The 22,388-nt window shown below is 49.9% G+C and overlaps 1 protein-coding gene across 2 annotated transcripts in view; it reads right to left on the reverse strand.

Moving 5' to 3' along the window:
* Positions 1-578: 578 nt before the first annotated feature.
* cbfa2t2 (CBFA2/RUNX1 partner transcriptional co-repressor 2) overlaps positions 579-22,388 on the reverse strand; it is a 35,629-nt gene continuing 13,819 nt past the window's right edge. Inside the window, exons 1-11 of one of the 2 annotated variants that reach the window (XM_037490124.2) lie at positions 17,646-18,185; positions 8,884-9,042; positions 8,534-8,775; positions 8,356-8,445; positions 6,324-6,508; positions 5,955-6,214; positions 4,460-4,545; positions 4,184-4,376; positions 2,810-2,878; positions 2,445-2,635; positions 579-2,322 (exon numbers count right to left, since the gene is read on the reverse strand). In XM_037490124.2, coding sequence (XP_037346021.2) covers positions 1,996-2,322; positions 2,445-2,635; positions 2,810-2,878; positions 4,184-4,376; positions 4,460-4,545; positions 5,955-6,214; positions 6,324-6,508; positions 8,356-8,445; positions 8,534-8,775; positions 8,884-9,016 — 1,776 coding nt within the window. In that variant the 5' untranslated portion in view covers positions 9,017-9,042; positions 17,646-18,185 and the 3' untranslated portion in view covers positions 579-1,995. Of the gene's footprint in view, positions 2,323-2,444; positions 2,636-2,809; positions 2,879-4,183; positions 4,377-4,459; positions 4,546-5,954; positions 6,215-6,323; positions 6,509-8,355; positions 8,446-8,533; positions 8,776-8,883; positions 9,043-17,645; positions 18,186-22,388 lie in introns of those variants that run through there. The other variant, XM_037490125.2, reaches the window with a different exon arrangement.

Here is a 22,388-nt window from a genome sequence, read left to right on the forward strand (position 1 = left end):
GACTTTAATGTTAATTACCTCCAGGGATGGAAAGCATTACATTATGCACGACCCAACTCTGAGCCACTTCTGAATAATTCCATCTCTGGGGAGCCTTCCCACTACCTCGTACCTGAATTCAAAGATGCCCCTTGAATATTTTATCAGGAGTCACTAAATTTTTCACAATATTAAGGAGACAAATAGGACACACAAATTAAAAGACTTGGTGGTATTTTTTTGGAAGAACCTGCAGTAAAATGAGTTTATTTAACAAGCAAAAGCTCACTGTACTTTTTATATTATATATTACTGATCCAAATAAACTAAAATAAATAAAGCATTTTCCCAAAAGTGTTCTGAAGCTCTGTTTAATCATAACCATCATCTTTTATTTTTTTGCAAGTGAACAACCTTTCGGTTCTGTATTATTCATTACGTTGTTTTTTTTACGTTTTGCAAAAGATATGTAGGACGACTATATAAAAGCAGATGATTGGATTTTATGAGAACTGAAATAAGGATTGGACAGATGTTTTATTTCACACCTCTAGTAACACTGATTCATATTAAAGGGAAATCAGAGAAGGGACAACAAGGAATGTGAGGTAATTCTATTTCTTTATTTCATACTTCATGTCAAGATATCTTTTTTCATATGAAGATACGCCTCATAAAAGAACGTGTTAAAGAAAAAAAAAAAGTGGCTCGCAAAATAAAGGCAATCTCTCATAATATTCTTTACAAAGTCATCTTACAACAAACGAAAAGAAAAATATCTTAGCTGAAACAGCAGAGTATGATAAATCAAAGTCCCTCAAGTAAACTTTTGACTTGAACCTAACTGCGACAACAAAAACAAAAACATTGATCTGTACATAGAAATACAGTTTAGCTGCCTCCTGAGATTCTCCGTGGGATGGAGTCGCTGCTCTGAACCTGCAACCACGGCAACCAGAGCACCAGTGAGAACCGTCTCCCTTTTGATTATCTTGTTTGTGAAAACCTGCAGCTGAACAGCTGGACTAGATTCCCACGATGCCAACATTGCAATGGTACAAGACATGAAGCAACATCCGAGCCCCCCCCCCCTACACACCTGCTGATGCCAACAGGTGCCGAAATGAAACTTCCACCTTCCTGCAGCTGCTTGGACCAATCACCTCTCTCCCTTTCCTTTTGAAGACGCCTGATGATCAGGAATAAAAGATGCTCTTTATAAAAGTAGATGTGGTGGGGGGGGGGGGGGGGGGGGGCTAGTGTGTAATCACCTCTTGTTCAAGACATTTACAGGCGATGAAATCTCTCTCTCTCTCTCTCTCTCTGTAGCAACTGAAAACTTTGGTGACGCAGACACGGCTTGAGATACCCGAACACTTTGAATAACGAAGGTTATCGTACGCTGGACAATATTCACTGGCTGCAAGAACGTTTGACGCACGCATTCACGCACACGGGGGAACCTGGCGAGAAGTTGGCTGAGCAAATATTTACGCATGCGGGAGGCGACCCTCGGGCGGAAGACAGACGCTTTGTGGCTGGTAACATGACACTGCTTCCATTACCCCCCCCCATCACCTCACTATCTTAAATCTATACACGACAAAGTGAGAACATTGGTGTGAAGGGGAGGGCGCATTCATAGCTAAACGCTTTATTTTTATCTCTCTTTCATAACTTCCACAGATAAGCAGTTGTTTTGCAGATCCAAGATTTGGTTGGGTTTTTTTTTTTTTTTTTTTGGGACGAAGACAAACACGTTTCCATCTGTTACGGAGATCTCTTCGTCCAATAGACGCGCTCCCTTCTGTTCTCTGCCAAAGCCAAAGTCCCAGTTGACATATCACTCAAACAGTCATCCATAATCTGTTACTTCTTTCTGCCAAAAGAGTGTGACGAAAAAAAATACAAATCTGCTCGCCCAACTTAACTCACAAATAGTTCCCTCTCGCCGCCGATTCACTTCCTCCCGCGCTGGGGGAGGGGGGGGGAGGGAGTAAGGTAACAAACACCCCTCTAGTGTCCGTTGGCTTCGGGGGCCGAGGCCGGGGTGGAAGGGGTGGAGGAGCGGGAGGCGACCGAAGCCTTGTCCCCGCCGGGGCTGGACGCCGCCGGGACGCCGTCGGGGCACTTGGCCCCGGCGGGACCCGCCAGGGCCACGCCGGCGGCCGCCGCCCTGCTCGCCGTGATGGCGGACACCGGCTTGGGCTGGGCCTGAAGCCCCGGGCTGCAGATGAGGTGGTGCCTCTCCCAGTCCTTGTGCTGGCAGAAGGAGCCGCAGTAGCGCGCCGCGTTGCAGCCGCTGCACGTCTCGCTGGCTTTGCGGCCGCAGTTCCAGCAGCACTGAGGGGAAAAAAAGAAGGGAAAAGGAGCGTAAGTCTTCACGGTAAAAAAGGATGTCACGTCAGCTCCGATGACGCTGTCGTGTGCGTGGATCCAAAGCCAGTCTTTTCACGTCCGCTCACCTCGCTGGAGTCCTCCTGTTCGTTGATGACCATGACGGCGTCTTCTTTGGCCTTCTTCTTGGCGTCGACCAGAGTCTTCTCCATCTTGGCCCTCTCGGCGGCGATCATCTCGAAAGCCTTCTGCTCGGCCTCCGCCACCGCCTTCTGAACCTCGTCCATGGCCTGACGCTTCACCTCGTTCACCGCTTCTTCTGCAGATCGGGTGGTGGGGGAGAGGGGGGGGGACATTTAATCTGTGCTCCGACAACGTTTCTTCCTCTGTGACCTCGATCAATCGCTTTGGAAAAAAAGGCCGGTTTTGTATGGTACTACATATATGGTTTCCTTTTTCTTCGTAACACATAGTTTGATTTGCAGGCTCTCACCAGCTTTCCTCCAGATCTCGTCTGTAACGTATGCCGAGCCTGGCCGTGGTGCAAAGTCGCGCTGGGAGTCTGCAGGAAAGCAGAGGCAGAAGGGATTAGCACTTGCCAAGGCTTAAAAAAAAAAAAAAGATATTAAGAAGATTAATTGCTGAAATAATTGCCTACTTTGTGAGTGACACCTCAATCAAGGTAAAGGGTACAAATGAAAGGCCACAGAGGCAGACAGCGACAGTATCTTTGTCATCTGGTCTTTTATTTTGTCCGCATATCTTTCGAGGCCAAACAACCAACATAATTGCTGTTTATCAGAGTCTTGGACTGATCTGAGATCTGACAGCTTTGGAAAGGAATGTGTTTGGCTTGGAGGGAACTGCAGACCAACAAGCTGTGTCAACATTCTGTCTGTTCCCTCAAAGCTCTCCCTCCTTCCCTCTCTCTCCCCGACTCCCTGCCTCTCCATTCATTTCTGTGTCACTACCGGGGCTCTGCCGCCTGGCTCATCTCCCCTTTTCCTCATACTTCACATCCTCGCCATCCTTTTTCTCCCCTTGCCTTCATTTACATCCACACACACACACACACTCTTCAACTACGCCTGCGTTCAGCCTCCCCCGTTTGCCACTTCCACCCCCACCACAGTCGTCCTCAGCTCGAGCCCAGGCGGGGCCGGCAGGCTTCCCGGCTGGGGGCCCAGATGGCGCTCGTGCGAGGCAGCCAGCTCTGGGTCTCTGAGCCTGCAGGACGGCAGGACGGCCCTTCTGTGGCCGATATGGCCGAGGCCAGTGCTGGCACCTGTCCGTGACTATGGACCGGCAGGATGGGGAGGGGGGGAAGGGGGGGGGGGGCACGGCTGGCACTCTGAAAGAGTACACAGCAGACTGGGGGAGAGGCCAGATATGGCTGACAGCTGCAGTTCTGTAATTCACCACTAGAGGGCACAGATGAGAAAGAGAGGCGGTCCTGGTTGGTGTTTTCACTGATGAACACACTTGTTGAAATCCAGTGTTTTTTTTCAGCCAAAACATATTTGTTCCTTTAGGACTTTATGATGCTTTGTCATATTTAACATTAACACCAAAAAAGAAACATCCAAAAGTCATATCATGACGCACCCTTAAAGAAAATATCTGAATTGCTGCTCAATAGCACAAATTGGAAAAAATAAAAAGGTATCTGCATGGTAGCTCATTCTAACTGGTATTTTGGGTGAAGCGGCACCAACAAACTTTCCAAAACATTTCCATTTGGTCAAAACATTTCCATTTGGTTTGGCTCCATCCACCGTTGGTGAGGCAAACATTAGACGGCAAACACACAGCAATGACAAATTACCGGGTTCGCTCTGACATAATGGAACAAACGTGCGGTACCCACCCGACTCGGCGGAGTGGGGGCTGTGCGTCTTCGAGAAGGGAGCGGAGCCGGAGCCTCCTTTGCGTGGGTCCTCCTGCTCGCTCGAACGCCGCCTCCAGTAGTTGAGCTCCTCGCGATCCGACTCCTGGCACCGCCTGAGCACGCTCACCGACCTCCGAGTCTTCTCCACCATGTCCACGATGCAGTTCAGCACCTACAGGACACAAATAGGCGCCGACTTAGCTCTCGACGTGCCCTTTCATCCCTGCACGTCGCGGTGCCCGTCTGCGGACTCACGTGGTCCAGATGTCTCCATTCATCGGCCCACTCTCTGTCCGTCAGTCTGTGGTCCACCGGCTCCTCTCGATAGCCCCCGTTGGTGCCTGATTAGAACACACACACGACAGACCACCGTGATGAACCTTTTTAACACCATATGTTGGGGTTCTATATTTCCCACACGTAGCCTTTTCTCACGTGGAGAATGTACATCGACGCAAAACAGCGAGAAAGTAAAGATGCGGGTGGGGGGTGTTATGTGAGTGGGAAAGAGAAAAAGAGAAGCCTGTGATGCAAAACAGACTTCCAGTACCCAGAGACGGCACACATCTGGAAGTCAGCTGTCAACCACACACACACACACACACACACACAGCATTCCAGTAGGGAGACACTCAGGCTGAGTGGAGTGGCTCCACCTCTAAACACAACCAGCCGGCCTGACACTCACTGTGGGCCATTACAACCACGAAATATCACACACACACACACACACCAGTGAACTGAACAATATTTAATTGTACATTAAACAGCAATATCAGTTCATACACACACGCTCATGGTGAGCCCCGAGAACTTCTGGACACGTATCCAGATAAAAGAGACACAAACTGACTACAAAAACATCGTAAACCACAGGCTCTTAAAATTGAGTAACAAACAGCCAGCAAGAGGCCACATGCACACTTGGGCTGATGAAAAGGATAACGACTCCCTCATGTGTACACACACACACACACACACACACAACTAGCCTTCCCCTCGACCTCTTCTCTACTCCTGGTTCTCATCAGCGTTCATCAGTTCAAAGCCCCCGAGTGTGTAGACTGATATGTGTGTGTGTGTGTGTGTGTGTGTTCACGTTTGTGTGTCTTTGAGTTAAGTGGCGGCAGGCGGGCGGGAGGTTGTCAGACGAGAGACTAAGGCCTCGTAAACACAGCACCTCTACCATGAACATAACCAGGTATGTTTCTGTGTGTGTGTGTGTGTGTGTGTGTGTGAGCTACTGCCATTTGCACTGCATGCTGACAAGCCCCAAATGGAGCCTAGATGTACACCAGAGTAAATCTGAGCCTCCCCGCCTGGACAGTATGGCTCTGTTTATACACACGTGCACACTCTCCAGATATATATGCAGGGACGGCTACAAAGACCACCCGTTATCTGCGCGTGTCTGTTTTCATGCAACAACAAAAAAGAGGTTTCTAAATGAATCAGCTACTTGCTTTCACTCTGCTGTGAAGAACAAGATTGAAGTGGAGTAATTAGGATTTAGAGTGGAATTCAGAGTTTACGTGATTGGATTACTGGTTTAACCTCCGCAGGGATGTGCAGGAGCCTTTAATCACTTACTCTAATTAGAGGAAAGACTTTTGGATGCCGTTGGAACTTTTCCATTACGGGGCGAGCCTCCCTCAGGTAATAAATAAAAATGCCAGCAGTCATTAACTTTAAATCTCGAGATGCTAAATGCCTCTGAACCCGACTCGGTGATCCAAGCGGCACCACGTACCGGGGAGTCTGGGCCGGTCCTTGAGCTCGCGGATCTCCAACATGCGCTGGCTGTGCTCGCGGTGGAGGATGTGCGGCGCCGCGATGTCGTCCAGGGCGTAGTGCTGCAACGGCGGAGGGGTCGGGTGGAGCTGGGTGCTCAGGGGCAGCGGGTGGGCGGGGCTGTGCCGGGGGGCGGGGCTGATGGTGCAAATTCGCTTGGCGGCCGGCTCCATGGCCGGGGGCGGGCGCTCGCGCTCGTGGAAGCCGTTCTCTTTGGCTCTGAGGGAAAGGGAGCAATTGCAGTGAGTGAATGGCGCGGAGGAGGCGCGCGCGCGTGCGTGTGCGTGTGGGTCGTGCAGGCTTCCACTGACGCGGGCTTCCGGCCAACCTGTTGGGGCTGTGCCTCTTGGTGACGGCCTCCGGCGGCTCCATCAGCAGCTCCGAGGAGTCCGGAGACGAGGCCATGGTGGTGCTCAGCAGGAGGTGCTCATGCTGGGACAAGTACTGGGCTGGGGTCTGCTTGGCTGCCCGTGCACAGTGGAGGAGCTCTCTCTGCAGAAGGGGCAGGTTTGCCTGCCAAAAAAAAAAAAAAAGGAAAAAATTAAATTGGTATGGTATGGTTTCATTCTGGTTTTAAAAACTATTTCAAAAATCTGGGTTTTTATGTGGTTGATCAACGTTGTACCGGGTTACATGTCAAGTCATGCATCCCGTGGCAGGTAGATAATTAGAAGTCTCCAGAGATAGGTAGGGCAGAAGTATGAGAGAGACCACCAGCACACGGCGCCAAGAGAAACACTGTACATATACAGCGGGAGTAAAGAGGGGTTTTAAAGGGCACTGACTCCTTGAGGTCTGCGTGTGAGGCTCAATTTGTGCCTGGGTGTTGTTCAGTGGCCGCCTCCACGGTGGCTGCGGCTTGCCTCGCGCTCATGAAAATGTTTTCTAAGCCGAGTTTGGTCACAAGTCTCCGTTAGCACGATCCTGCAGGAGCTTGTGAACCTAGAAAACGTTTCGCAACAAACCATCCAGGGACTCCTGGTCCAATCCTCACCTTCTGCCATGTATCTGCGCCGCTCTTATCCCTATCTTCCATCTTTGCTTTTCTTCCCGGCATTTCCCTAATTGGGAACAGACTCCGGTGTGTTTGCAATTACGCCGCTTCCTCCCTCATCCCCCCTCGTCCTGGGCAAACAACTAAATAACCGTAGCGTTCTCATTCTGTGGCTGTGCCTCCCTATCATGTAGCTCCATCAGCTATTACCGGGCAGATTTGAGTAAAGCTTCCTCCTCTGGGTCTCCGACCCTATTTGTGTACCTTCTTCACAAAAGATGATACCTTTGGTTCATGCCCTCATGCCCATTTTTTTCTTCTTTTTTCAGTCTCCCATGCTCCTCTGCCTCCCTGCCCCCCCCCCCCCCCGAGCTAGCGGGACACATGTGCTGTGTGTCAGTACAGAAGAGGGCTCTCTGGGGTTCAGCGGGGCGGAGGCTAGATCGGCGGCGCCTCGGCAGCTGAATGCTCTTTTAACGGGACAGCGGCTCCATATGGCACATGGAAGCCCATAAAAAAAGGGAAGGCAACGCTTTATGGGCATGTTTCACACTTCCGAGTTCCCACTTTTTCCTCTTTCCTCCTGTACCCCCCCCCCCCCCCCACGCCTAATGTGCATTTCTGCCCCATACTTGCTCTATTTCTTACGACGGGTTAGTCTCAAGGAGTTGGACTTGTAATAAATTAGTAGAAGAAGGGGGGGGGGAACAGGGGTTTCTTGTCTCAGCGCTCTCGGGCAGACAGATGGAGGGGCTCCAAAGAGGTGAGTAAGAGGTAAGTGTGGAAAAGGAGCGGACTTTGACCACTTCAAGTTACAGCGGCAAAACTGACTGAAGATTTACGGGCTGCTTTACCGAGGGGAGCTCTTAAAGAAGTGTACTATAACAGACTCCACTGGTTACAAAAGGGGCTCGAAACGGCCGTTTAACGCACACACGCACGCACGCACACACACATCTGTTGCTTGTCAAGTCAACACGCATATCTCAATACAGATTTCTTTGAACTGCAGAGAAGCCCTTTATTCAATTTGAAAACTTGCTAGATTCAGATTTATAGGCTACTGCGTTGTATCCAGGATACGCCGCACTGAGTGCATCACAAGGCAGGCTGCAATGTGATTGGCCCGATATTATTCACCTCATCCCAAGTGAGGGTTATGTTGATGTCGGGGTCTTTCTCTCACTTGTTATTCTGCAATGAATAATGATGATGGCAGATGATGCTAAGCATGCCGTGCAAGGTTTAACACTTAAACTGAGAGGAGGGAATAAAAATACTGCCTCAAAGAAAAAAGAAGATAGTCCTGCAGAATAATGCAAAGCAAATATGGGAGGAGGGCGGAGGAGGTTGGAGACATACATACCTTGAGAAAAGGAATAACAAAGGGCCGCAGGGGGAAGTTGGTGGCCTCCTGAAGCCGCGAATGGAACTCCTCAATGGTTACCGTAGAATTCTAGGAGACGGGGGGGGAAGTGACGGTTTAAGAAGTCAGCCCAAGTCACAGAAGGTGAAAGCAAGACGCCGCCTCTCACACAACCCACCACGAGGGCCAGGACGAGGCTGCGGACGCTGTCTCCGATCTCGGGGGAGATGTCGTTGCCGAACTGCTGCAGCGTGGTCAGGAAGCGCTTCAGCTTGCTCAGCTGGCGGGCGCCGCACGTGGCCGGCAGCTGCTGGTTGGCCAGCGAGGAGGAAGAGGAGGACGACGGCCCGTTGCTGTAGCGCTGCGGCGGGGACGGCACCGCGTTCAGGGTCGGCGGGGAGTGGTGATGCCCGTTGGTCACTATGGGAGATCGAGGTGAGATTGGACCCATGCTTAAAAAAAAAAAAAAGACCTGACGGAATGGATACAAAGTCAGAGGCGCAGGGGGGGGGGGGGGGGGGGGCTTACGTGCTGTGGTGGAAAAGGAGGCCGGGCGAGGTCCGCTGGGGTTGACGGAAGGCAGGGGGGGCATCGTGGAGCTGGCGCTGCTGCAGGGGGCGGATCTGGAATGAGTCTTAGCATCCACAGGCGAACCGGGCATGGCAGGGCTCTTCTTCTCTCTACTGTCTGGAGACAGAAAGGAGAGAGCAAAGACGTCAGCCGCAAAAGTCACAAAACAGAAAACCCATACATACCCCTCTCTCAAATGAATGCAAAAACCCTAAAGAGTAACAAAAAGGAGTTCAACTCATTAAAGCGTCCTCATGGCGAGAAAAAACAAAAAAACAAGCAAACAATAAGAGCATTTACTCTCTCCCGATGAGCTCAATGGTTTAAGTAAATTCAAAAGCTGCAGGTCTATAGTCACAAAAAAAAAGAAAGAAAAAAATTGCCCTGCCCCCCAGCCCACTCACATCATACAACACTTACTGCCAGGGCATCCACTGCAACCCCCCCTCACCCCTCCATCAAAGAACCAGATGTCTAAAGTTTACCCCCTCACTCCAAACCATTCAGATCAATAACAGAAGAAATGCTGAAGAAGTCTATTGTGAGAGAGAAGAATGCCCCTTATTGAGCTCCCCAGAAAATGAGGGGGGGGGGGGGCATTTCACGCTTTACTAACAAGACCGCCAGAGCTTTTGAATGTTAAACGCAACTTCTCAATATGCTATTGAATGAGACCACCAGATAAGTCGTATGGGGAAAGTGAAATGGGGGCACAGCGAGGGGGGGCGGGGGATCAGAAGGCGTCTTTGTCTGCTGGAGATCCACGAAGGACGGGTCCCGTCCCATTTAAGAGTGTATCAGACTCTTCTAACCACTTCAAGAATGGACGATTAATAGACAAGCACGGCCTCGCGGGTCACGGGTCGGCAGAGAGCAGCTTTCTAAACGCCGTTTCATGGTTCCAGTGCTTTGGCTTCAATGGCGCCCATTATATCTATTTTCACAGCTATGAACTCTGCGTGGCCTTGAGCCACAGGGACCCAGTTCATGAAGGCCTAAGTCCGAGAGTTTAAGCCCTCGGTATTTAACTCGCGAGAACTCAAAAAGAGGAACAACACCTGTTGAAAAAATACGATGCATTGGAGATTTTGAGAGTGCAGAACAAAGGGAGTAAAAGAGAGGGAATTCGGGGGAAACATTGAAACAACTATGGCAAGGAATCTCTGGGCCCCGCCAGCCTTTCCTGGAGTCACTATTTCTCAAACTGCCCCGTGCAACGTCTGCTACTCATTATACATTATATTATACTCTCACTGCTTTTCCTTCGGGTTTTTTTTAGTCCACTAAGACCCCCTCTCTCGATTCCTCTCATTCTTTCTCAGCCCTGTAGGCTGCCTGCCATCGCTCCACCTGTTCACCAACAGGAGGGAGGGGGGGGGGGGGGGGGGGGGCAGGATGGAGGGATCTATGCATCAATTTGGACCGCTGCAGCCCACCGCACACGCCGGCCGGCCTGCCAGTGCACCGCAGGGAGGCAGCCGGCAGCGCGCGCAACACCGGGTTCCAAAGCTTTGCACACACTGCGTCCGTATGGCCCGGAAATCAGACTGACATCTCAATAACGGAGCCGGCGGGGGCGCGTGGCCTCAGTGTCAGGACACGTTTCCACGTTTTCCGACGTAGGCCCGCGTGTTTGCAAATACAAACACGCGTCTTGATAAACTGAGAAAAGGAGGTCACAACCATGTCGGGGGGAATCTTGAGATACGGCGACTCGTAAGCCGGCATAGGAGACATCAGGTGTGTGTGTGTGTGTGTGTGTGTGTGCGTGTAGTCATCACAGCCCACAGAGAATTGCCTCTGCTCGTCAATTAGTCAGCGTACATAGCCGGATGACTTCATCTGGCCGAAGAGCACCTGAGTCCATCCAATGTATTCACAGGACTGTCTGGGGAGGCAGCTGTTAGAAGCAGCCCACAAAACACACACACACACACACACACACACACAGGGCACAAAGTGCTCTCGTGTTAGCTCAGGTGAGAGTTGGCCCAGAGGAGGATGTGAGGTGTGTGGGGTGTTTGTGGTCTAAAAGCCACCTGTCACCTTTGCTCAGGTGGAACAAAGGCTCGTCGCTACGGATCAACGAGGTTACGCGGAAGCGGCGGGATGCGCAGGCAGAACCTTGAAGCCAAGCTGGGAAGAACAAAACATACCGAATATGAAAAGTTCGACTCTACTCTTTATATGATATTTTTTTTTGCTCACCGTTGCATGCAGCTGTTTCTCCGGTTTTCTTCTAAAAAAACATGAAATAGGCCTCTTAAGTGTTCTCAGTTGCTTGTTTTTGGTTGTTCCTGCCCGGATGGACCAGCATCTGTTGCGATGGCTGTCGTTGCTAGCCAGGTGTTCCTTGTTTGTTCAGCTTCAGGTGAGGCACATCTGCATAAAAACATTTAATTGGCTGTAATTGCCTCCGCCTTCGCAGGTGATGATTTTGAACGAGGCTCGTGACGAGACCGGGAGAGGTCGGAATTAGAGAAGTGGGAGAGGGATTTTCCCAGTGTGGCCGGGTATTTATTCTGAAACCAGTCAGTACCGACAAGACTCATTTACCTGAGGCGACCTGCTTTCGCTCAGTGGAAAACTTGCTCTTGATGTGATTGATAAACAAACGTGTTCAGTGTCAGGGTTCATCACGCGCTGAAGGGTGTGCGGCGATTTCGATCGTGCTCGCTGCTAGCTATCTCTCTCTCTCTCTGTCTCTCTCTCTGTCTCTCGTCACCGTAGAGGAGGTGTGAGGAGACGTAACACAGGCTCGACTAATTTATCAGGGAGTAAAAAGACAATGTAGAGCATGTGCAATGCTACAACTATGTGGGCCCAGTTAACACCTACGGACACACACACACGTCCGAGTAAAAAAACCTTAAAGCAGCTCGTTAAAGGAACACCACTGAACAGAAGAGGCATGTTCAGCAGCAGCAGCACACCAACAGCAATAGATCTGAAAATGAACTTGGCGGAACGACATTAAAAAAAAGAAATGGCGTGGAGTGGAAAAAAAGGTGGTTAAAGTGTAAAAGTTTTTTTTTTTTTTTTTAAACAAATAAATAAAAGAAGACTGTTTTGAAGCCTGGGGCAAAGGAAGGACAAGCTAGCAGCTCCCCCAGCACCCATGCAACCGATGGGCACTTTTCTCCTCCTCCCCCTCCTCCCCCCCCGTACCATATGGATCTAATCGGCCAAGAGCTGGCCAGCTGGGACCGCCAACAGTCACCTGTGAGGGAGGAGAGGGGGGGTGGGGGGGGGCAGAAAGGACGGCTGGAGCCTCCTCTGCTAAGCCAAGGCAGCCCCTCCTCCACTCACACACACACACACACACACACACACACATTTCTGCCTTCCCTCCAAGGAGTGGAAGAGGGGAGGGGATGGAGGGGATGGAGGGGGGGAGGCACGAGGCGGCTGAATGCAAGCGAGTGGACTTAAATGCCAGGGAGACAAAGGCTGCACCTGGTCCCCGTCCGTCCACGCACACCACCACAATACAGCACACATCTGTTCCTCTATCCTGACCTCCACACACACACACACACACACACTGCAACACTCACACATCCACTTATAAAACTGATTATTCAGCAGCGCATGGTGTCTCTCAAGTGTCAGCTTGTCGTTATAACCCTATAACCAAATGGCGCTTGAAGGGCTTTTGGTGTTTCAGAGACTTTTCGGTGTGTGCACGGTGTCAAATGTTGGGTAATCGGGTCACGCGTGTCCCCTCTGCTTATTTGCTTTAACTTCATTTTTACTATTGCACTCCTGGGACTCCACAACTGTTGGCACCACACAGTTACAGTTACCCATGTAAATGTCACTAGACACCTTTTTACAATATGCTCTTTCATTTTCTAATACATTCCTTTTATTAAATTCAATTGGAGACGTTATTTGCTCCTATCACGGGAACACTTTCTGATGACGATGATTAATCCACCCTGAACTTTATTAACAAATTAGCCCGAGGCGCCAGAGGTGGAGTGAGAGGAAGAGGAGGGAGGGAATACCAAGGAGAGGAAAATACGGGTTTCATTTAATTTCATTTGAAAGACAGGCCTGGTTGTCAAGACTCGGGGCTGGACTGTTTTTCTTGGCTCTCATTACCAATGTCCAGCCCCTTAGACTAACATATTTGGACACAACCCAATGTCAACACTTCTCCTCGCTCCGCTCGGGACGGGGGGGAAGCGAGATAAAGACGAGTGCATCGAACTGGAGAAGATGGGAGGGAGAGAAGCGACGTTGAGACTTTTCGGCTCCCAACACATTCCCTGTGACAGTAGGGGGGGGAGGGGGGAAGAAAAAGTGACTTTGTCACTCACTGAGACAATAACACTGCTATAATGCAGCATACCACACGGGGGGAAAAACAGACCCCGGGATGGAAATGTACTTAGTGGCTAGGAGGGAGAAAGCCCCCCCCAAAAAAAGGGAACGGCAGACGTCCACCATAAAAACCAAGAATGAGCAGTAAAAGAGCCGCAGTGATGTGATGCTGGAAGTGGAGTTTTTTTTTTTTTGGCAGACGCTGGACAGCCAGAAGGGACAGTGTCCACGTGTACATGAGCAGGATGTACTGCATGGGATTTCAAGTTTCAAGTGACTTTATTCCCCAGAACACTCCAGTCAGAGATGGGTCCTCTTAGCGTGTTTTACTGCTGAGTTAAGAACTCACTCGAACACCATCAAGCGAGAACAAACTGCTGGATCTACCGTAAGACCTGACTTAAAACGTGCAGACAGCAGGAGTTCTCAACGCGTATTAACTTCCAGGCCCTGTCTATGTGCCAACATAACATAAGCAGGCAGGAAGAGTCAACGCGAGCCAGGCGCAGGCCTGCGTCACACACAGCTGAGCCACGAGGGGATAGAGCTGGAAGTGGATGTGTGTCATTGTGTGTGTGTGTGTGTGTGTGTGTGGGGGGGGGTGTGTGTGTGTGTGTGTGCTGGCCTCGTGTACCAGGTGTTCGTTTAGTGATCGGCTTAGTGGAGAAAAGCCCGAAGTGACACAGGCACACCTGTGTGAAAGGGCCAGCCTAAGGCACATGTACACACACACACACACACACACACACACACACACACACTCAAGTAACAACTGTGTCAAAACGGAGACAATTCAAATCTGTCAATCATGACCTCGAAACACAAAAGCTGTGACACACACACACACACATTTAAGTAGACTTTCCCGCACCTCCTTTTTTTCCGAGGGGGGAGTAGATTATGTGCCTATCTGGTTACAACCCTTCTCACCTCTCCGTAACTAATTGGTTAGCATGCCCATCAATCAGCATGAGCCTGCAGAGTCTTTAAACCCAAGACCGCAAAGAGCAAAAACAATCAGCTCTTTGGGAACATGACAGTATCAAATCAAAGTTGTGTTTTCCTTGTCTCCCTCCCGCCCAACATGTTTATTCTCACGGTGAAACAGAGTTATATGATGACAGAACTGATTTATAGAGCTACCATGACAGGCGGAGAAGATGGAGATCTGCACGTGCGTCTGGAGGAACATGGCTCTTCCAGACCCAGACAACTCAACTCAACCTGCAGACACATGCACAGGCCCACACTCCTGAACCAGTCCATAAAAACTAAACCCGAGCTCTAGACGTGACAACACAAAGCGTGCATTGAGACCGGCCCGTTCCAGGCCAGGTGTCGGAGGCTTTGACGGCCAGATGTTGCTATCGCCACGGGAACCACGCTGGAGACCATTGAAACAGCCCTGCTTGACCCAGACGGAGTGCGCGTCCAGTCAACATGTGGGCCGAAAGGGTCGAGGTTCCTTGACAGGAAGCGTGACGGGTTCATAGATGCGCGCGAGATGTTCTTTCTGGGAGTCGGGTGGACTCACTGAGTCGCAGCTAAGCGGTTATCGCAGTGTGTTTCCACGCGGTCCGTTAAACAGAGCCGTGTGTGAGCGAAGCCCAGCTGCAAGAGGGACCCCAGACCTCAGCAACCACCGGGACGGAGAAGTCAAAACAAAGAGGCCAGCTGTGCACAAAACAAGGAGGAGAGACGGGGATACGGGGGATGCGTGTGTTTGTGGACGTGTGGGCGGAGGTCTGCGGTGATGAGGGCTGTGCAAATTGGATTTGTTTAAGCGCACGTGTGTTTGAGAGCACAGGGGTTTTTATTTTTTTATTTAGGGTATTGTGTCTTGATAAAAACTCTTCTTGATAGTAAAGTAGGACTTTAATGTCGGCCCAACATAAAACTGCGGTGTGTGTGAGTTTTTAGTCTCAGCCGAGCAAATGAGAATGTTTCTTTGTGATAAAATATTATTTTAAATCCATGCTTTCTCATGAGGAGAATGAGGAAAAGGAAAGAAAGGAAAAAAAAATGACTATGACAGCTCTCACACTTAACAATATATGTTGTTATTTTGAAAAAATAAATGGCTCATGCAACCTTTAAAAGTCTCCGTGCTTTTCGTTTGATTCATTTCTGCAGAAAATTTCTGCGGAATTTGAGACCTCTAATTAATTCATTTCCTTGAAGAATTTGACTTTGTCCTTTTGGAGGAGTTCTTGTCTTGGGTCACTGAGCGGGTCTCCCAGCCCAGCAAAGAGTCACTAGACCCCTTGACTCATGCCCTTAACCCAAGGAGAGGAGATTCCCTATGGGGGGGTTACAATAGGAGGGAATGGAAGGGGGGGGGGGGGGGGGGGCAGGTGATTAGAAGCTCATTAATGCGATCAGGAGCCACTCCTTGTGATGAAAAATAATCTTCCATTACGCTGCTTGTAGTTGACTGTTGACTTAATGACCCCACCCATTCATGTCCACACATAAGTGAGGGGACAACTTTCAAAGAGACACCACCCTTCATCGAACCCCTGGGGCCAGATATCGCGGTCCCCACCACTGGAACTAATAGAGCGCTTCCTGCATCCTGACGCAGCTGCTCTGTTCTGTGTGCATGTGTGTGTGTTGAAAAAAAGGGGGGGGGGGGGTATTCTGTCCATGAATTCTTGAGATAGTAGCACGGCGAGCAAGGGTCACGGTGGTCTGTTTCTGCTATTTATTACTAAACTTTGAGTAGATAAACCCGCAGCTGAGAGGGAGAGTCGGTGAGAAGGGGAAGGCAACCTTGTACCCGGGCAGACAAAATGTCTGCAAGACACCTGGCACACACGCTCACTCCCTTGGACTTCAACCACACACACATCCAGCGTGCTATCAAAAACTTCAAAGCCCACCCCCCCCCCCCCCCCCCCCCAAAAAAAAAGAGAGGAATCCACATCAGAGAGGAATGAGAAACTAAACGTCGGGGTAATACAAGTGTCACATCCTTGATCGTTGCGCAATCACAAAGAGCGGCACGGGGGCTGCAGGACAGTGGCTGCTGTCAGGGAGCGTGACAGTGTCCAGCCGACCCGACAGGGGTCTCTGCTTTGAGACTGCGCAGCCGGCTCCTATCGCTCCTATCTGCCTGGCCCCGGCCAACACACTAGCCAGGTCTCTCTGCCTTTTTTTCTTCTGCTGCTGCCTCACGCACCTCCTCCCTCCACAAATAAAAGGTAAAAGTTACCTACATTAGAAGAAAAAAAAGGTGCTTTTGAGATTTTGACTCAGAGTGCAACGATGTGACATTTGCACTCCGTTGGGAGCCATTTTCCCACCGAGGTCTGTGTTGTGTAATGTCCTCGCAGCGGGGGGGAGGACAGAGACAGCACTTCCACATCCTCTTCCCCCCATATGTCTGGGACACCGTGAAACAGATCCCACCCGTTTTCTGCTGCTCAGCTCCCCCCCCCGTGTTGGGGAGAAAAGTCGGATCACTATTTGAGCGAACGGCCGCTGAGCGAGACGAGCCCCTCACACACATGGATCGAATGAAGCTGCTGTGTGTGTGTGTGTGTGTGTGTGTGTGTCCGGCTGATGTTTACAAAGAAGTATTACCTTTGGGAGGGAAAGAAAAAAAGAGACTGTTCCCACGTATCATAATCGCTCCAGGTGGATTTGACACTTCTTCTGCTTGCCACATTGAGAAGCAAACGGGGGGGGGGTAAGCAGCAAGATGAAGGAAAAAAAATAAAGGAGCAGCAGATGGCTCCTTGTTTTGGCTGCTAGACCGGAGAATGTATCTGCTTTGGTGTTTACTGAAAGTACTGAAAAAAACGTCAAAAGATGTCAGATGGTCGCAGCATCCTATGCAAAAAAAATTATAATTTTCAAAGAATGTTACCGCATGATTCTAAAGGCTGAACATGCATGAGTTGATTTAGCGGAGACGTGAAAAACCAAATAAGGGAGCAGGGACATTTAGATTTCCTGCGGGCAGACAAATTACTTCCCCCCCCCCAAAAAAAATTAACAGCATCTCAAAAGGAAAAAAAAAACATACAAAGCTTCCACAACAAGATGACAACAGTCTCCTGAGCCATCAGCATTTGGTCCATATGGCCACAGACGTTTAAGTCCGCTGGTAAAGGACAAATGCATCCCTGCTACCTCAGCAGATAAGGATGAAGAGATAAGAAGAGAGGATGAGGCACCATCTGTACAGTAGGACAGAACAGCTCTGGGAATTAGGCTGGAAAACACACACACACACACACACACACACACACACACACACACACACACACACACACACACACGCATACACAACACACACACTTAAAGGCAGCGTTTGCATAAGCAAACACCCACACTCACTCACAAATAAAAGGTGAACACACAGATCCCTGACTCCTCTCTCCTACCTCCTCTCTAGTAGAGTCCACTCCTCCAGTCCTTGGAGAAAGTCGGCTGCTGCTGCTGCTGCGGCTGCGGCGGGGTTTTGCTCTCTTATCCTTTCCTTTTTGTCTCTTTCTGTGACTCCGCGCCTTCATATGTCAGGCATGTGTTTGCATTCCCACATATGTGAGCTCCAGTGTGGCGAAGGCCAGAGCCAGGGACACAGATGGCAGCCAGATGGAGACGGATCCCGGAGTAGACCAGCGCAAACGCTCCTCTCTCTCCCTCTCTCTCTCTTTCTTTCCTTCGTCCTGTGTCTTTGTTGTTCCTCCGCCTCGCATGTGAAGCTCTCTCTGTCTCACTCTCTTCTTCCCTCGATCTGCCCCCGCTGCTGGTTTTGTTCCCTTCAAGTCTCTTCTCTCTCTCTCTTCTCTCTCTCTCTCAGTGGATTTGCGTCCGCTCAGGCGCTCTCTCTCTCAAGCTCTGAGCTTCCCACCCTCTCATCCCTGCTCTCTCTCTCTCTCTCGCACTCTAGCTCCTCCCGTTTTTTTTCCCACACACTGTCCTCTCCTCTGTTTTCATGGGGTGACGTCACAAACCCCCCCCCCCTCCCCTCCTGTGGATCCTGGCCAATCGTCCGCTGCTGACAGGCTCTATTCAACCTGCATTCACCGGCAATGGCCCCTGCAATTAACATAACTAATTGCTTTGGCACCTAAAGGCTAAACAAGAGGCCGTGCCAAGAGAGACAAAAGTGTGTGTGTGTGTGAGGGAGGGGGGGGGGGGGCCTCTGCAACCCCAATCACTATCAACCTTCCCTCTACCCCCTCGAAAGGAAGAGAGGATCTCCCTTTAAAATGTTTTCGTACCATCGACCCCCCCCCCCCCCCCCCCCACTCCCCCCCTCGTTCGAGGCCCTTCCATTGATGCCCTCCTTTGTCTCAGCTGCTTAATGCGCCGCTCAGCTCAGCCAACCCATTGGGGGACACTTGAGGAGCATGAATGAGTTATTCTCCTCTCCTCTTCTGCTCTCTCTCCGTCTTCCCTGAGTTAAACTTAAATCGCCGTCTGATTTATGCCCGGCCTCAAGTGCTCCTGTGGACACGATGCGGGTTAAGACAATGGATGAAATCGGAGGGGGGGAGGGGGGGCGGGCAGCCAGCTATCTTTATTCACTCCAACCACTTTACTCGTGGAAAGCGAAAAGGATGCTGCTCGGTTCACTCTGCGCCCGGGGTGAATACGGCATTAATGAGCTTTTAATTAGTCAACAGACAATTGAGAGGACATGATCAACGTGTGAGAATCCACACGCACTTGGCTGTGTTAAAGACAAAAACAAACAAATGGTGTTGGATGAATACAAACAGTCGGTTGGGAGAAGGGGCTGCCCCCCGTATCTTTGACCAATACGCGTTAAACAGCACTGGATAACTTTCCTTCTACCCTAAAAAAAAAATCACGATAATGTGTTATTGAATTCTTTGTAAGCCCAGAGAGAAAACAGCTCATTATGGTGACGATTTATTTCGAAGGCTTTAAATCTAGATATAGACTGAATAATCACCCATAACAACCTCTAGTTTCCCTCCTGTCTCCTTGCAGGCCTGCTTTATTCAGGGTGCATCTGGTCAGCCAGCCGGCTCAGAGGCAGGGCCAGGTGGCAGTGAGAGAGGGGAGGGAGAGAGGGAGGGAGGGAGGAAAGATGGAGAAATGAGAAAAGGCCTCGCTTAAACTGTTACCCACGTGCTATTGTAGCACACGAGCCGCAAATGACTGGGCCCGATGGAAAAAGGCCCACTAGCAGATTTAGATCAAGAGCCAGGTGCGAGTACCGGCAGGTGGCCGCTCAGTAAGCGCGCGCTCATACTTGGAATACTCTCTTCCCGTTTCCTCCACCGTAGACGCCACGAAGCTACACGTGTCGGCCTCAAATCGTCTCATTTGGAAACAAAACAAACCGGGCCGTACGACACACTTGAGCGGAGCGACGGCACATGAGACAAACAAGCATTGTCTCTTTGTTGTTTAGTCTAAATGCCGCCAAGAACGCGTTTAAAGGTTTAGCCCCCCGCTAAGCCTTTAAACGCGTCCATCCGTTACTCGAGCCGAACTTCCTGGATCGTATTTCACATGTTCTCGGTGTACCTGGAGGGAAACCCCCCCCAAGCCAACGTGGACCCGTGCGCTGCCTTGACGCTGACTCCCTGCTTCCACTCAGAGGGCACGTGAGCAGCTGGTAGTCGTCAGCCGAGTTTCCACTCAATCGTCGAGGGAATTCCAACGTTTCAAATGTTGCAAATTAGGGATGTTTCCATCCACTGTTTTTTTTTTTTTTAAGGTGGGCGTTGTAGAGGGATTCGCTTCGATTGGGCAACCATTTTTCCATTTTCCTAAATGTGATCATCTAGATAGGGACTCATGGCCACTTTCGCACATCCAAGGGTCTCTCGGATCCCTTTTAAGGATATCGGGCCTGAAGTCTCAACTACTTCTTTCGAGACGTTCCCAAACAAGGAGACCAAAGAACACGGTGCATCCAACACAACGTCTGCGTACTGTATGGATTCCTTTTTTACTGGGGCTGCCGTTCGCCGCGCAGCTGCTCGCCATTGTGTGTACGTGAGCGAGATAAAGAGCGGGCGGGAGAGCGAGAGAGTATATCCAGCATCTGTTTCTGTTCACACGCTCCCTCGCCAAACTTCCACTTTTAGAAAAAGTAAACAGCGTTTTGTTTTTTTTATAGGAGGATGGAAAAAAACAAGGAGTACAAGGAGGGATAGGGGATTTTATGTGGTGATGGAGTAAACCAGATAAGAATCACCAAAGTCTGAGCATGTGTCTACCACGTTTCTAGGATATGTGTGAATGTCTCCATTTATTAGCGTAAAATGTAAAGCGCTGCTTAATGTTATTCAATGTTTCATACCGGTAGGTAAAAAGTATAGTGGCCTCATTCAAAAAGAGAACGGAATTTGAACTGACAACAAAATCCATTCATTCACCTTTACCACGGACTTTACACTCCTGAAATCACAGGATGCACATGTGCCTCTAGTTAAATCTCCATTTTCACTGGGTCCATTATCATGACAATGCACCTCGCCCGCATGAATGGCATGCAGACGTTTTGCATGCGCCGAGAAGGGGAGGTGCATGCAGTAGCAGGAGGGACGGGCTCGCTTGGGCTTTTTGCGAAGGAACAACAGCGATGCAGCAAAGCCGCTGCATCGATGTGGGCGTGTTGCAACAGGTAACAAGAACAAGGGCAGCGTGAGTCAGGAAGTGTGAGGTATTCTCTGGTGAACCAAGGCCTCCTTGGCAACAGGCCACATCAGCGTCGCTAGGTGTCTGAAAGTCTCCAAAAACAAACTGTGCAACTGGAGTCAAAGAAGCATATGGGTTTTTATAAGACAATTTGTCTACAATGGGATTTCACAGGGAGAGTTTCAGAGTGTAAACAACATAATCCGGTGCTGCTGCTTTCTATATTGCTTTTCCCTGAGCCATGGTTTCCTTCTGTCAAAGGTCTTCCCATATCACTGACTCGGGCAAAATCATTGACACATTTTGTGAATCCGGCCGTATCAATTATCAAGTTTCTCTGTGATCTTTCAGTGTTGAAAGTGAGCCAGAACAGCAAATTCTGGTCCAACTCCCACCGACCTCGATTTCACTGGCCGCAGATCAGGAAAGGAATTATGATGATGTCACATCTATGAAGAAAATTAAGGCTGAAAAACAAGCAGAAACCCCACCAACTAGGTTCAATCGGTTTAGTTTGTTTGGCTCATCATCATATCCCCCCCCCACCCCCCCACCCGCCACCCCCCTCATCTCTCTGACCATTTTACCAGCATGGCTCCCCTCCCTCTCCTTCCCCTCTTTCCCTGCATCACTGTTCAGACTCCTGATGTTCCCTAATCTGATGCAGCCATAGATTTCCCTGTCTGATCACGCATGGCCACATTTTCCATTACTTAGTCTACAGCATATTTATCTAATAGGGACATGTCATATTCCAGGTCCATGTCTGTCTGGAGGACCATTTACTGTAAAAAAAAAAAAAAAAAAAGAAAAAGAGGAAAAAACAAACAACATAAAAGTGGTCCAATAAGCTTCTGGGTAGTGATGAGGGTTAAGGGAGGGCTATTTCCTCTCTGAAGGGTCAGATGAATGATAGGCCGTATAGAGTGTGTGCTGCTTCTGGACAGTGGACTTTAAAACGTATTACTGGCAGATGGCGGGTGTAAATCTGAGGTTCCTAGAACATGAATCACACACACACACACACACACACACACACAGACGCTTTTGCATTCTTTTTAGTTTTATTCGACACGTTGTAAACGTTGCACAACAATAAACAAATTGGGGACCACTTGACAACAAACATCTTTACAGAGTAGGGTCTAAAACAATGGTTACAAACATGCCTGTGACACATGCGTTGTTTCTAGTGGATAAAAACTCCAATATCTGTGCCTCTGTCTGTTGTCACTTAGTATGTGGTAGCCCATTTGTGTAAAGCTGCGGGGGCCTCTCCCTGCTCAGCCAGCGCCAGCAGTTTGGCCCCGGTGAGTAAACACGGCCCTCCGTCTGACTGCGTGACACAAAGAGATTCTCCCCGTGGACGCCGCGAACAAGCCTCGAGAAACGTGAACAAAACGGGTCATTATTGAGGCAGGCTGCACCCCCTGCTTTTGAATATTGAACCCCTAACCCGATGGTAACATGGTACCTGGCGCATCAATGCCAGCCCACCGTCC

This window comes from Pungitius pungitius, chromosome 8, assembly GCF_949316345.1.
Source record: "Pungitius pungitius chromosome 8, fPunPun2.1, whole genome shotgun sequence".
Taxonomy (NCBI): Eukaryota; Metazoa; Chordata; class Actinopteri; order Perciformes; family Gasterosteidae; genus Pungitius; species Pungitius pungitius.